Source organism: Numida meleagris, chromosome 14, assembly GCF_002078875.1.
Source record: "Numida meleagris isolate 19003 breed g44 Domestic line chromosome 14, NumMel1.0, whole genome shotgun sequence".
Taxonomy (NCBI): Eukaryota; Metazoa; Chordata; class Aves; order Galliformes; family Numididae; genus Numida; species Numida meleagris.
The window spans coordinates 5,663,712-5,678,713 of NC_034422.1; the positions used below are offsets into that span (position 1 = coordinate 5,663,712).

General features: G+C 39.0%; 1 protein-coding gene across 1 annotated transcript in view; it reads right to left on the reverse strand.

The window, feature by feature from the left end:
* Positions 1-11,932, reverse strand: part of IFT81 (intraflagellar transport 81) — a 38,878-nt gene extending 26,946 nt beyond the window's left edge. The window contains exons 1-7 of the mRNA XM_021412601.1: positions 11,469-11,932; positions 10,569-10,672; positions 9,746-9,926; positions 6,685-6,774; positions 5,561-5,626; positions 5,132-5,242; positions 3,803-3,887 (exon numbers count right to left, since the gene is read on the reverse strand). Coding sequence (XP_021268276.1) covers positions 3,803-3,887; positions 5,132-5,242; positions 5,561-5,626; positions 6,685-6,774; positions 9,746-9,926; positions 10,569-10,672; positions 11,469-11,612 — 781 coding nt within the window. The 5' untranslated portion in view covers positions 11,613-11,932. The remainder of the gene's footprint in view (positions 1-3,802; positions 3,888-5,131; positions 5,243-5,560; positions 5,627-6,684; positions 6,775-9,745; positions 9,927-10,568; positions 10,673-11,468) is intronic.

Genomic DNA, 15,002 nt, shown 5'->3' on the forward strand with positions numbered 1-15,002 from the left:
ACCGGGAGCTCCAGTTCTACCATTTTTACACCATAACCCACAAGCCTTTATCAGAATCACTTCTTAGGAACAACTCCCACATACCATCACATTTGGCTATTCCTTCAAATATCTACTGTTGGCATGGTCTTGGTTTTCTAAGCGATTATTTTGAATCAATAGCCTGTCCTCCTCATTATCCACTCAATTCCCCAGTCCTGTTTTCCATCTGACAATTCAATCAGAGATGATTTGCTATTTTCTTTCATGGCACTAACATAAAACTGGAAAAAAGGGCCAAATGCTGATTTCTGCATGTCCCCATTAGAAAGACATCCACTCAGTGACAATTCTCCAATTAGCTTCCTTTTTAAATTTTTCAGTAAATTCCTTTTAGTCAATGCAACATAGGCCATATTGAATTTTTGCTGCTTTGTTTGTTCTTCAAAATGGGGTGCAAGTAAAAAGTCTTGGAAGAGTCAACCATTGCAATACTATTAGTCTTACCAGCCAGGCATGTATTTCTATCTTAAATGTTTTTATTATTGAGTTCCACCTAAGTCATCCTTCTTTACCATAATTGTAAGCTGGTTTGCAGTGTTAAATTATTTAAACTTGGAATTTTAGGGGCAGATAGTTCTGTAGCCAAATGAAAAGTTTTAAACAACAACAAAGTTTGTTTTCATTCAAATAGAATATTTTAGTAATAGTTTCTATTTTCCATCAAACGTTCAGAATGATGTGAAATAAACATCTGTACAAAATAACAAGCATCTCTGATGTTCTCAGTGCTCTAAAATGCTATAACATATTAACTTAATGAAATGTATAAATTGCATGTTTCTGTTTATCATCAGAAACCCTCTTAGCCCATTCTTTTAATCAATATTTTCAAGCTAGTCATCCCTTTCTCACTATTTCTGCCAATAAATTGAACAATAGCATTCCATAAAATGGACAGAGATCAAGAATTTTAGTAATTCAGATCGCTTCTTGGCATTCACAATTTGTGTTTGTGCCAGCAGATATTCAAAGCAAAAAGATGACAATCTTGCTGAGAAAGCATTAGTTAGGTTATTCAAACTAGTGCTTAGCGTTAAAAATACTAACAAAAATACATATTTTTTAAATCAGAAATTCCTGTCAGTACAAGCAGCAGCAACTGCCTCTCTGTTGCTAAGCAAAATACAGAGTGGTACTGAAGTTAATAAAGAAGGAAGGAGCATACTATGGAAACCACTGTTATCAATTTTAGTCCGCAAGACTTTTCACAATGATCAGCCTTTCTTCACGGTCCAACACAAGGTCTTCACACAAGGTATTATATTTCTAAAAGTAAATAAACTATTAATCATAAGTTATATTTTTAGGGAGTAGCTACAGCAGACTTATGCTAACTGCACGTTAATGACACTCGTAAGCATGGGTTGGTTGCATTCATTAAAGAGTTACTTTGCATTTCTTTAAAGAACACCATCCTAAGTTAATTACCGGATGAAGTAATCGAAGCAGCATGTACCCATAACGCATATAAAAATCTTCTACTTATTAACAACAGCTTTTATCAATGTATCTTGCTTTGGAAGTAAAAACAGGTTAAGTATTAAAAACAGAAGAAAAATATTGTAAGGAAAAGCATCTAACTTGCAGTGAAAGTCCACAAGTACCAAACAGCTCTTGAATCATCAGCATACAAGCTACACTGATCTGAGCAGACAGCTGAGATACAAAACTGGAGCCCAAGGGAATTTTAAAGAAATAAATAAATTGTGTTAACTGTAGACCAATAAAGCTTTTAAAAGAAATGAAATCCTATTCAATACGCTGTGGTCACACAATTTCGATTATTAAAAAAAAAAAAAAAAGAAATCAACAGTTGGCATTCTGTAATTGCTACTACAGGCAGTGTCCTTGTAACTACTGTGGGGAAAGGCAATTAAATTACAAAGCTAAGTCCTGGAGTCTTTGTTTGGGCAAAATTTCAACAGAAGTTTTCTTGACTAATGACTCCAAGCTTTTCTTCATCTAAACACTTCTTTTTTTTCCTGCAAGTAAGGCTCAAGATAAGGGTATTAAGTAAGTTCACTTTATTTTCATCTCAGTGATCAAATGACATCTTTACTGACTCTTTATTACGTTACCTTTGCTTCTGTGAACTGAACCCATCAAGTTTCCACAGGCTTTAAAAATACCCTACAAACTGAAATAGAAATGTTGACATAGCTCTGCTGTATAAACTCTTAGATAGCTTCTACAAAGTTGGAGCAGTTATAGAATTCACCACAGTTCAGGTACTCTTTTAAAGGACCTATCTTCTTTACTCTAGTTTCATTTGTGGTTCAGTGGCTGATGAACGTTGTAAAAAAAATAAAGCAAAATTACAAAGTAATAATATCACAATGTGCTGTTGACTAAGAAAAATCCTCTAACTCAAAACAACTGCCAAAGCAGTTCCATGATGCAGCTGAAACATTAAATGTACCTGAGAAAGTAGGATAGGGAATTACTTTACTAAATTTAAAACTTAGTACACAGCCTCTATCATTTGGGAAATTATTTATTCAGATAACAAAAATTACATTTTTTACCACAGCAACTCAGAATGTCACTGCAAAGGCTCTGGGAAAATAACCATTCTGAGTCCTATACCTTCATACTACAATCCTCCATATAACACATAAAGCTTCTGTCAATCCTGTGACGTGTTACTGATAACCAATTGAGGTCACATGCATCAACAACACTGAACCCTACACAGTCTCAGATGAATCCTAGTTGTATTTCCTTCAGAAACATAGATGTTGTACAGTTGTAGACTTTGGAGGCAGTAAGCTACGTGTTTATCTACTATCTGTAATTCCCTCCCACCCAGTATTTTTTATAAATGATCAATGAGTTAACGACTTACTCTACAAGGAGCATAATTTATTTTGTTAGTGTGATTTGCAGACTGAGATAAGACTGAAAACGAGCAGAAGCAGTCTCACCATTCTTAATGTCAACATACAACCAAATCAGCCACAGTCACATCAAGAGAACTATTTTTTATCATATATTTTTATAATGTTTATATATCTATATATTAATAGAGAAGTATCTAGTATGTGTATCTATCAATATATAAAATATAATTGTATGCAAGACTGTATATGTATGTAAGTATGTATGTATGTAAAATCCATTCTCTATAAAAAGTTTAATTAGGAAGTGGCTTTGTTTTTGGTACCATATAAAATTAAAACTGAAACTTGCACTAAAATAAGAAACAGGCCTTAACGCTCTATAAACAAATGTTTTCTTCAATGTAACTAAAAAAAAACACCACAACAAACAAGTCTACACTGAATAAAACATAATATTCAATGTACATGTACATTCATTGAGATGAAGCAGTATTTCCCTGATCTCCAATTCCAAATCCAAAGGACACAAAACTTCACAGTATCTAAACTCTGCCTTTTCTGGGAAGTTTCTGCTTTTTCCCATCTCTTGTAGTTCCAACGGTTTTTTTTTTCCTGCAGAGTATTACAACTAATTTTCAGTATTTAACCGGCTTCAGATTTTAAGAAGAGTGGACCTCAAAAACAAGACTTAGGTATTTCATCATCTTCCTTTGTGACATTCTCCCTGCCTTTTTATAGCAAGGCACATTCACCTTTGGGACCTCCAACACATGCCTTTAGAATTTATTTCTTCCATTAGCTTCTCTCTACTTCACATACGCTTTTTGGCACTACCATATTATTGAGAATCACACAGTTTTAGTTTCATTTCTCACAGAAAAGAAGTGTAAACCCCTCAAGCATTACACATTACTACTTACTTTCAGGTTTTGAATCCACGACTGCATGATGCATCTCTTTCAGCTGGAGCTGTGCTCTCTGCAGTTTCTGCTCTGCGTGGAATAACTTTGGAGAGAAAATTGGACACACATAAGCTCACTCCTTTGAAATGCATATCCAAGTAACTAAAGCAAGAGTATCACAAAGTATCCCAAATACAAAAAATGGTAGCTACCAGCTTCTGGTTCACAAGGAAATGTGCCAAAACAATTTTTCAACAATTGGCCTGGATTTACTTACTCTTTACTGTTAATTAAGAAAAATATCATACTCCCAAGTAGTGTTTTCTCTATAGGAGAAATTTGTTAAACGATTTTTAAGCAAACATTCAAGCAGCTTGAACATTACAAGAAGAGCAAAAAAAGCTAGAATCAGGATTGCAGTAGAAAACTCTTTGTGCTGCAGTTCCTGGAAGGCAGCTGAGTTGTCACAGCAATCCACTAGTCTACGGTTGAGCCAAGTGGAGAATACATGGAAAAGCTTGTTGGCAAACAACAGCAGCCAGGTGAATAGTATTTCTGCTACTTAGAGAAATGTGTGACAAGAAACACATTGTCAGCTGGACATCATATTATTTTTTTGTGATCTCCCTCAAGAAAAGACCAACAGCTTGAAAGCCTTCTGATTCATGTTGATTCCAAATCTGTGTATTGACTGTAGTACTAGGAATCTGAGTTTTGCTCCTTTAAAAGCAGTGTTAAAGTTCATATTCTATTTGAAATCAACAGAATTTAGTGAGATGATAGAGCAGCTTGGCTTGGAATCATAAAACACAGCTTAGGAATAAAATCCACACCTATATTCAGATGCCAGCTGCTTCCAGTACTTACTAGGACATCACCTTTGTGAGATTCAGGGACCAAAACCCCAAGGTTGCTCCTGAATACAAATTCCCCCTGCACTGTTCCACTGAGGTACTTGCCATGTTACCGAGTCCCTGAAATCTTAGTGCAAGCACACAGAGATACAATCAAACTAAGGAAACATTTGCTCACTATCATAAATATAATGACCTCTCTTTGGGTGCTCCCACAGTAAGTCATGGAACATTTCCTAGGATTGCTAAATGATGATGTCAGGGGCAGCTGAGGCAGCCAAACATCTCAAATGAAACATTCAAAACTTGTAGCATCAAGCCTCTTCCTTTAAGATGTACACAGATATTTATATTTTAAATAGGATTTAATTTTCTGATGCTGGGAGAAACTCTGTACTGTTTTTGTTTTTTCTGATGTACTTCTTTACACACACGATCCCCAGACAGATGCCACAAACTATTTATTTTAAGAGGTACAATTTCATGGCAATACCTGATTTTTTTGTTCTTGTTTCTGTTGAGCCAAAGATTCTTCTCTCTCTTTTTCTAAGCGAAGCTGTCTTGCTATTTCAAGCATTCGTTGATGATTTTGTACTGTCTCCACCTACAGCAAGCGGATAAATAGTGCATGTTACTGTCAGATAGTTGAGAAATACATTAAAGAGATCATATGTCTAACAAACCCACTTAGCATTTCCTTTCCATACATGTTACTACTCAGAAATGACAGCAAAGTACTGGACTCAAGATTCTTAAAAGCTCTGGACTAACGCCTAGGGAGATTCCCTGTAGGTCAATTAGTTATTTGACTCCTTTCTAGACACACAGTATGTTTATTCTAATCCTTGTTTGCATTCCAAAATCAGAGTTGCAAGCCAAGGATTATGACACTGAAATGTAACAGCGTTACTTCTCTTATTACCCTCTTCTTAAGACGCTCTACTCTTTTGATGAGTTGATCTTTCTCCTCTTCCATTGCACTTATATCCTAAACAGCAGCAAAAACAGATAGAGAAATGTTAATTTATTTACTAGATAGTGCAGACTGAACTAAATTCTGTACAAATTACTGTGAAAAGCAGAATTCTTCTCTGAATACATTGAAGTAGTTAAAGCTTTATCAACCCATGATCAGAACATCCAGGATTCCAGTCTCTTTCATCTCTCCTACTCCCTCCTAAGTTTCCACTCTCTGCATCCTTCAGTATTAATGTGAGCATTTAAAATAAAAGCAGGTGCGTTTCTCTAAAAAATAAAAGAAACCCTCCACCCCACAAACAGAAACAACCAAGCAAAAATCAGTGTGAATTCAACATCTGATACAATTAAACATTTGTTCTTAAATCTTGCCACCATTACCCACTCCCTGACAATCTGCATGAAGCTGTATAGGAGTTATACTTGCTGACACTTTTCCCATTAAAACTGTGTTAAAATAAACTGTTTATGTTTCTAAAACATGTATCCAATTATCCTTCTTTAATCCTACTTTACAACAGCAGGACACCACACATTAACAACTATGAGAGAAAGTGAACTAAATTCTCAGTTTAGGCCTTATCTCAACATTTGCTTAATTTGTTTGTATGTCTTAATGGAAAGCTGGATTCGTGCTCAAACATTCTGCTGAAACAGGACAAATATCTTTACTTAACACTTTAGCCACATAGGAACACAATTTTTGTTGACTTAAGCTCTTAATTCATTCAACCTCTGAAATTACCACCCTATATCAGTAAAGTTCAAGGTTTTATATCAGTTTGTGGTCACAGAAAAAGAGTTCAAATAGTTGAAAATCATGCTGAACACAGTCTTGGCAGCCTCATTTCCTCATCTGCTTCAGAAAGCCCAGTTCTAATAATGAGCAAGGACTTTCTGTTTGCCAACAGAGAACAGTTTGAAAAAAAGCAACCGAGTGCCAATCAGCTCTGACCTCCACAGTGTACACACTACTATGAGTCCACAAAATCAAAAAAATAAATAGAACTAACCTTCCCCCCCAAAAAAAACCTACATAAAAATGATGCAATTTTGTCATATTTTTACCCTTCTTATTTCTGCAGTAGATAAACCAGATGTTTTGAGCTGCTCACATTCCTTATGTAGGTTTTTAAATGCTTCCATCAGGTCTTCATACTATAAAATGAGATAAAAATATGCAGAATGAGCTCTATGGCTGAGAGTTTTCAGGCCAACATGTTGCTTTACTATTAAGACAGTAAACATAGACATAGAAACACTGTAAAAACAAGAATTAAATGGACTTTTCACCACTACAGCTTATGAACTTATGAAGCAGAAATCAAAAATGACAGTGAATTATCTTCCATTTTAAATTAATAGCCAGAATTTTCACAATTTCTTCAGCATTTTAACCTCTGCCCTTGTAATACACAATGTATTTTCAAAACAGGAAGATGTTAGCTGAAGGGGACAATGCTACGTTAACTAATTGTTCTCCCTTACTATAGGTCTGTGTACATCACACGTGTAAACTTGTCAAGCTAAAAAGGGAGTGCTGGGTCTAACAAGATGCTCGAGCTAAGCAATGGAGCTTGAAGTTAGAGCACTGATTTTCTCTCCAGCAAAGCAGTCCAAGAGCACACCTGACTTAACATGTGAGAAACTGTTTTGCCATATTGCATAATCGTGCCCTCGGTATGTTACAGAGATGGATATATGTAGTTCGGTTTTTAGGAAGAAGTAGACAGTGTGCTACCTCCACACCAGTACATTGCCCACCAGTACTCTTCAACTGAGAGGCAGTGTGAAAGTCTGTGTGGGTAGAGAAATAACAGGGGACAGAAAGAGTTTAGAAATACGGATGAGAAATAAATTTAGATTCAACTCGAAGAAACGAAGGCTGAGATATAGGGAAGAATAATCTCCACAGAAACAGCCATTCGATAAGATGGAGAAATCTAAACAGAGAATATCTTTTTTTTTTTCTTACTTCCTGGAAAGAGCAATTGATACAACTGTTGAACACCAAATGGCAACAGCAAAGGCCAGGTCAAACAAAGATGGCATATCTCTGAGAGGTGAAGCAGCAATTCTATCCTATAAAACCCCGAGGAACCAGCACCTGGAATATTTCTTTTATTTCTGGTTGTTTCAGTACCAGGCACACTAGGGCAAGCTGGATCGAATTCAAAAAAACTGCAATAAAATGGCCACTGAGAAAAAGATTACATAATCAAAAAGAGTTTGACTAAATAACAAAGATATGATTACGAGGTGCGCACCAGGTGGGTGAGGAAGAATGAGTTAAGAAAAAAAAAAAAAGCACAAGTAAAAATGCTACTGCCTTGTAATCACTTATGTATTATAGAAGTACTTCAACAAGTAACAAAATAGCAAGTTAACTGGGAGCAACTGTATTCATTGCCAATGTTCAAAAGCCTTCCTTTGTGTCCCTGCTCCAGCTCTTTCAAGAGATGAGTTTAGCGAGCCTCTTCCTCACTGAGACACAACATCTCAAGACCAATGGCAAAACTCAAACATGGGCATAGCACAGTTTGCAAAACCAGAACAAATGGGAAGGTTCCCTCTTCCACTGAAAAAAAAGGTATTCTGCAGCTGGCCCACACACCTGAAATAACTGACACACACTCAACCAGCCAACCAAAGCTCAGGTCTCAGCAGCAGAAATTGTGATTCCTGGCACCTGGGAGCAACTCACTAAAGACTGCTCAATCAGATTTTTGCCTAAATTTGATTACTTTTAAAATTAGACACTGCAATCAATTTGATGTCCAAATCTCAAAACTGGGGAAGTGGCAGGTATTCTGAGAGCCTTGTTTAAATAATTTGCAGTACACGTGAGCTTGTTTCTATACACCCATAAAACTTGCTCATGTTCTAAGATCTCCAGAACTTCATATTTGAAATGTTTCTATTAAAATGCACCATCACATGCCTGCCTACATAAATAGTTTAGGCCAAGTTCTTTAATTCATTAGTATCTAAATATTTTCATGGTAATGCTGTGTTACATAAAGGCACTGTATTACCCCAGCTTCTGTTCTGAGTTAAATCAGAAGGGTATTCGTTTAATAAGATGGTTTCATTACTGCAATCCCAAAAAGGAACACATCTTACGTAATGGAAATAATGGAGATGGATATTTATACATATTGGGACTGTGACATACTGAGAAAACTTACAACCTGCATTCCTTTCTCTCCTTCCTACTTCTGCTTAGTTATTCAAAGTTATAAATCAAACCTTGCTAGCGGTAACAAAAAAGAAAATCAATCAAGCTATAGAGCTTTGCTGGTGCACAGCTAATAAGGAAGTTACCTGTTATGAACATTCACAAACACTGTGATTTGCAAGCAACTACATTGGGCAAAAGGCAGAGAAAATTGGATCAAAATAAAGTAAATATGTACCTCAGATAACACAAGTGTAAAAATGTGATTTTGGTTCACTTTAAGCTTTACATTTTAAACCCACCCAATCTTGTTGTCTAAAATCAACATTTAATGCTCACAGAAGAAGTGGAAACATAGTAAATAGGAACACCAGCCAAGGAAAGAAATGTCTGACATCTCACACACACACACACACAAAAAAAAAAAAAAAAAAAAAAAAGAGAGAGAGAGAGAGAGAAAAAAAGGTTGAAGCAGAATGGGATAACACTAATATAAATGTTAGGGGGCAGATATTATACCTTTAGTTGACAATTGAGAGACAGTGGTTTTTGTTCATACTGTTTTCTGAACTGATCTAAAGTGGTACTTTATAAAGTTAAAAATATCCATGTCAGAGATTGCAGGAAGTAAAAAAGAAAAGTGTTTAAAAAAATAAGAAAAAAAGTATATTTCTTAGCCAGCATGAAAATGAAGGATATTTAGCATGCAGCATTTAATGAGCTTAAATCCTTTTAATTCAACGCTACCTCTTACTAAACAATTTTATTGGAAGAAAGATGGTCAAAACATATATTTATTTATATGAATAGTTGGTGACCCTTGATTCCAGCATTCTCTTGTTATAACTCTCTTGAACTTTAATCTCAACAGTAACTCAATTCATGTATTCATTCTTCTATTGGCACTTTAATTAATTCATGCTAAATGTTGGCATTCATGAAAAATACTACCTGCTTGTTGACGTCAGCAACGGTGTCATCCTGTAGGAACTCCACTGGCACTTCCAGTTTTACTAAGAAACGTGCCAGATAAGCCCTTTTCTTGAGTTCATTGGTTCTCTGAAGAAGCCAGTGTAAGACAGGATGAATTATAGTTTTGCTTCCCGTAACTAACCCTTGGCGAAATGCACTCCTATTCAAAAACAACAACAACAAAAAAAGTATCACTGACTATCAATAAATCTCAAACGAAAGAACACCGGCTGGAAACAGTTTGCAGTGTTTTGACATTCCCACTCCACATCCCTAATGGCTTTCTTAATGCAGTTAATAGAGAAGGCAGTCATGGTGCCAGTTTGCTATTTACAATCCTGATTCTGCTACCTTGAGGCACACAGAAACCCCATAACAAAACAAAATGCTAAAGCCTGCAAAAACGATTCGTCCTTTCCAGCAGTAATCTTCGGGAAAAGAGAAAATGAGGGAAGAGCGCGGGTTTTCGGGGTTACCACCTGGCGCAGGAGGGTGGCAACGCAGTCTGGAAGGGCTGGGGGCAGGAGTGACCCTGCCATGCAGGTGGCACCCTCTCCTGGCAGACTCCGCAATAGCAGCTGCTGCAGCCGGGCCCCGGGGCTGCCCCACGCCTGCGGAGCCTTCTGCTGCCATCCCAGCGCAGCACTCCAGGCCGACAGAACAGGAGCTCTTTTTAATGCGTTATGCATGCCCACTTGGATGGTCAAGGTCAAAAATACAAAAAAAAACACTGAACTAAAGGTTGTTACATAGAAGCTGTAAAGCACGTTTTACCATAATCTACGGATCAAAAGATACTTACAGGTCTGTTATACTTCCCGGAGGTTTGTATTTAAGGATACCAAGGAGAGTCAACATTCTTTTAGCCGTATTCTCTGGCAGCTCCTCTCTAATGTCAACAGCATGCTACATAGTTTGAAACATACAAATAAATATCCAGTATTTGTTCAAGTCATTTTAATTAACAAGCAACACTAAAAGAATTGCCTTTATTCACTTACCACATGTCAGTGAAGCGAGTTCCATACAACACATTCTTTTTATCATCAAGTTTTTATTATCTTCAAAATATTTTTCTCCTACATGCGTATTCACGTAACTTTATTCTAGGTTTAAGTTCTCCCTGTTCATGGGACCTCATCTATACAGAGGAACAAATTACTTCCAAGTCTGAGATCCTACCACAGCAGGACACGTACCTCTGCACTCAAGGTACTGATCCCTTCTAGTCGCACATCTTTGGTAGTGTCAGGGTAAGGGGAGTCAGTAACTCAGTTATCAATTGCAAATGAGAAGCCATGAGATTCCGTTCTTGGTCAGCTCCTCCACTGTACATGTGAGCAAGACATAGTCTGACTTTTGACTCGAGTTGTTGTCAGTCTGAACCAATTTAAGATCTCTATCTTGATTCCCAAGTTAAAAGATTAAGTCATCAGTCTCTGGTGGACAAGGATCCAGTATCCCTGGCCCAATAAACATGTGTTTGTTCACCAAAAACTTGTAGATATATAGACACAAAGGATTCTTGTCAGGCACATTTATTTCCAGGAATACTCATACAAGCTATTTTGGTAAACCAAACATACCACAAAGATACACAGCGCCAGACCTAAATAAAAGCATTCCGCGCAATTTTTGTGACAAGCCCATTTAAGATGTTGGCAGTTACCCAGGTCTGAGCACCTCTGACTGCTCTCCTTACCTTCGAGTCAATCTCCCCCAGCACATCACTGAGCAGCTGCAACAGCTGCACCGACTCTAAGGAGTCAAACGTGATTAAATTGTAGTTCTTCCTGAAGGGCTCCTGATTGAGCTTCTCAACAATGTACTGGATTTGGTCACTCATGGTTGTGTCCTGGAAAAGCCTCTGCAGAACAGCCGGACGAGACGCCACGAGGCCTCGGTGGGGCCAGGGAGCTGAGGGCTGCCGGGAGGGCTGCTAAACGCACCGCTCAGCGAAGGCCTCGGCAGCACAGCAGCCTTCAGCCGGCACCGGGCTCGGCCCGGCCAGCCCCTCAGCCCCGAGAGGACTATGAAAACCCTCAAGAGACTGCAGGGGAACGCGGCCGAGCCCTCACCGCCAGCCGGGCCCGCTCGGGGCCACCCCCGTGCCGTGAGGTAACGGAGCCGAGGCCGCCTCGGCCTTCACCCCCAGCTCGCGCCTCCAGGTTACCGTGGTAACGGTTGCCAGGCCAGACGATTACGTCACTTCCGGCGTGCCACGCGGACTGCAGCTGGAGGGATGCGCGCATGCGCAGAGTAGCGCGTGGAGTTCTGACCTCTGCGGAGGGGCAGGAACAGAACGGAGCAGGTCGTGTTCTGGGGAGTGGGTTCTCGCCTCCTCCTCCTCCTCCTCCTCCTCCTCGCATCATGCTGCCCTGGGGGAGGCAGCCCGAAGCGTCTCCAAAGGCAGCCTGTCCCGGAACTCCCCATCCCACCCCAGCGCAGTGTGAGCCCGGGGGGGCTCGGGCCGCTGCAGTGTACATGCAATGTCCTGTGCGTTGTCTTCACAGCACGACACTCTTGATGCAAGGAACGGCAGCTGTAGGGTTCACGTGCACCCCTGACAGCATGTGCTTAGCTTCACGGTTTCTGCAGAGGGAGGAGGATGTCCCGTGTGTAGGAGATGTACAAGCACATTTTTGTCGCTGTTGCAAAAGCCCATGTTTAGATCTTCAACAGGTTTTGGATTCTGGAGCCTCTGCCCTCCAGTTAGCTTTCTGGATTGTCTTAGAAACTCCTGTGAGTTCGCAGATGATGGAGTAAAATATGCAGTGAGTCATTAAATTGGTGCCAGTTGAAATGCACGGGTTGTATGTCACTGCAGAATTTTATTCAGTAAGCAGCAATCATAAATGCAATACTTTGCAATTCTAAACAATGTGTCTATCTTAGATTAGCTCCCCTCTTCTTTCTGGGGAATAGAAAGCACCTCATAAAATACTAATTTACCCATCTTTTCTAAAAGCCTGAGAAGTGACACCACATTTCTGTCCTAGCTTTTCACTGGCTAAACTAAGTCACAAAGGAGATGGATGAGTTGCTTTTGATTGTGCATGAAAGCTGCGATAGAGCCAGGAACATAATCCAAGTCTCCTGACTCCTGGATTTGAACTTTAAAAACCAGATCATGTTTCCTTTGTGCTTTCTGTCTGTATACTGACCTTTAGGAATCGTACTACCTACAAGCTCCCAGAAGAGATCTACTTTCACTTGACATGCTTTCCTGGTATCAATTACGCTTTTCTTCTGATCAGTATTTTGAGCATATAGAATACAGAGAGGGAGCAAATGAAAATGGTATTTTCTGTGGAGGCACTGGGGACCAGTTCTGCTGCCTGTAGGCGACAGTGATGGGTAATAGGAAGTGGTAGGTGTTATTGATCCTGGGCAGTACTTCCTTAATTCTGGAGAAACAGTGTTTCTGCAAATATGGATACACATCCTTACTTCAGTCCTCAGTACAGGGAGAGAACACACTGTGATCGCAGTGCTGAGGATGGAGAGGGTCTGGACCTGGGCTGGGTATGGCTGGGGGTGCTGCTCTGAGTTTCTCTTTGCATCAGGCTGTTTTGCTCCTCACACCTTCTGAGAGCCAAAGAACTGTTCCCTGCTTTTCACATCTCCTTAATGTTATAGAGATGACAAAGAAGAGAAAGGTTGCTTGAAAATTAGAAAACGCCAAGATCAGACAATGCAAGATCCCAATATTATATCATTCTGTCATGATGAAAACCCATGAACTCCGAACACTCTGAGTCTGAGAGGGGAACAAGACCTCTGTGATGTGAAGTCATTAGAAATAGACTGGTTGAGCTCCAGCATGCTGGCCTGTTTGAATGTACTTATGATTTGATACGGGAGCAAAATCATGCATCAGAGTTCCTTGGGACTTCCCAGGTCAGGGAAAGCATGGGGGATCCCGTGGTACATTTTCATAATCCCTTCTTCCAGTGGTTTTGTGCTTTTTATCCATGCAGCCCAAAGTAGCCACATTGCTACCCCAGGATGCCACACGCTGCTTGATATTTGTACTCAGTAATAGTGTCTGAATTCTCAAACTTATTTAAAAAAAAAAAACAAAAAAACAGTAGAATAGCTTATTCTATAGTGTCTTGGCTTCTGTATCACAACAGAACCTTCACAGACATAAAAGATATTATAACTTTTAGTGCAGCCTTGGGCAAATGTTAGAGGAGGCAGTTTAGATTTTTGATGTGATACTTGAATCAAGTCTTACAGAACTGAAGGCCAGTGTTCATATGTATTTGTTGTATAATTCTGCGGGCATTTTCCAATTCCCAAGTTAGTTTGCATGACGAGTTATACAGAGTTTCAAGCAAAGTTTCCTAATGACTACAGAGTTGTTAGAACAATGCATCCCTATTGTTCTATCCAATTCTCTGGATAGGGCTTATGCCTTACACTGCTTGGGAAAAACTCAGAGAAATTGCTTATAGTAAATGTGTCATACAGAGGCAATGAGCAGATGAAAAACAATGGAGCAAAATAAACTATCCAGACCTCTTTAGATCTGCAGGCACATCTTCATTACTTTCTCCTGTCTTTCTCCTCCCTTTATAGCTACTGCTGTGTGGATGACTGCCTTGTAAAACTGCAAGAGGAGCTCGACCATAGAGGCCAGCAAATCAGAGTGGAACGAAACCTGAGCAAATCGAAGTCGTGCTCCACAGGCAAAGAGAGATCACCTTATATGGGAACATCCATGGACAAGAAGATGAATGCATCTGCCCTTGCTGCTGAGGTCAGATCCCAAACAGTTAGAAGATGTTAATGTGAAAATGAGTGTTTAAGAAGTGAAGACAACACTTACTTCAGCTTCTTTTATGCGATCCAGGTCCTTGTGTTTTTGTTTTTTTTTTTAATAATAAATATTGTGATCTTTGTATGTAAAAGTAGGTCTGACTGGGTTATATTAAAAATCAATTTATTTGTGGCTGTTCTAACACCTAAATGCATCCCAGGTTTGTTTCTGGTTCTTACCAATTGCATCTTTTTCAGCTGTTATTACACAGCAGGATTTTGCTTGCTGAAGTCTCTAATATCAACTATAGCAATATGGGTTGTGGTCAGCAAAGGCATAAGGAATGATTGCTGATGTCTCAGAAAATTAAGCCTCTTAGAATATGACCTGTTCCTGTGTCCTAAAAAGCCTGTCTGATTCTGCATGCTTTGTCACAGCTACAACAGTAAGTAGTGTCCTAGGTGATTTAAA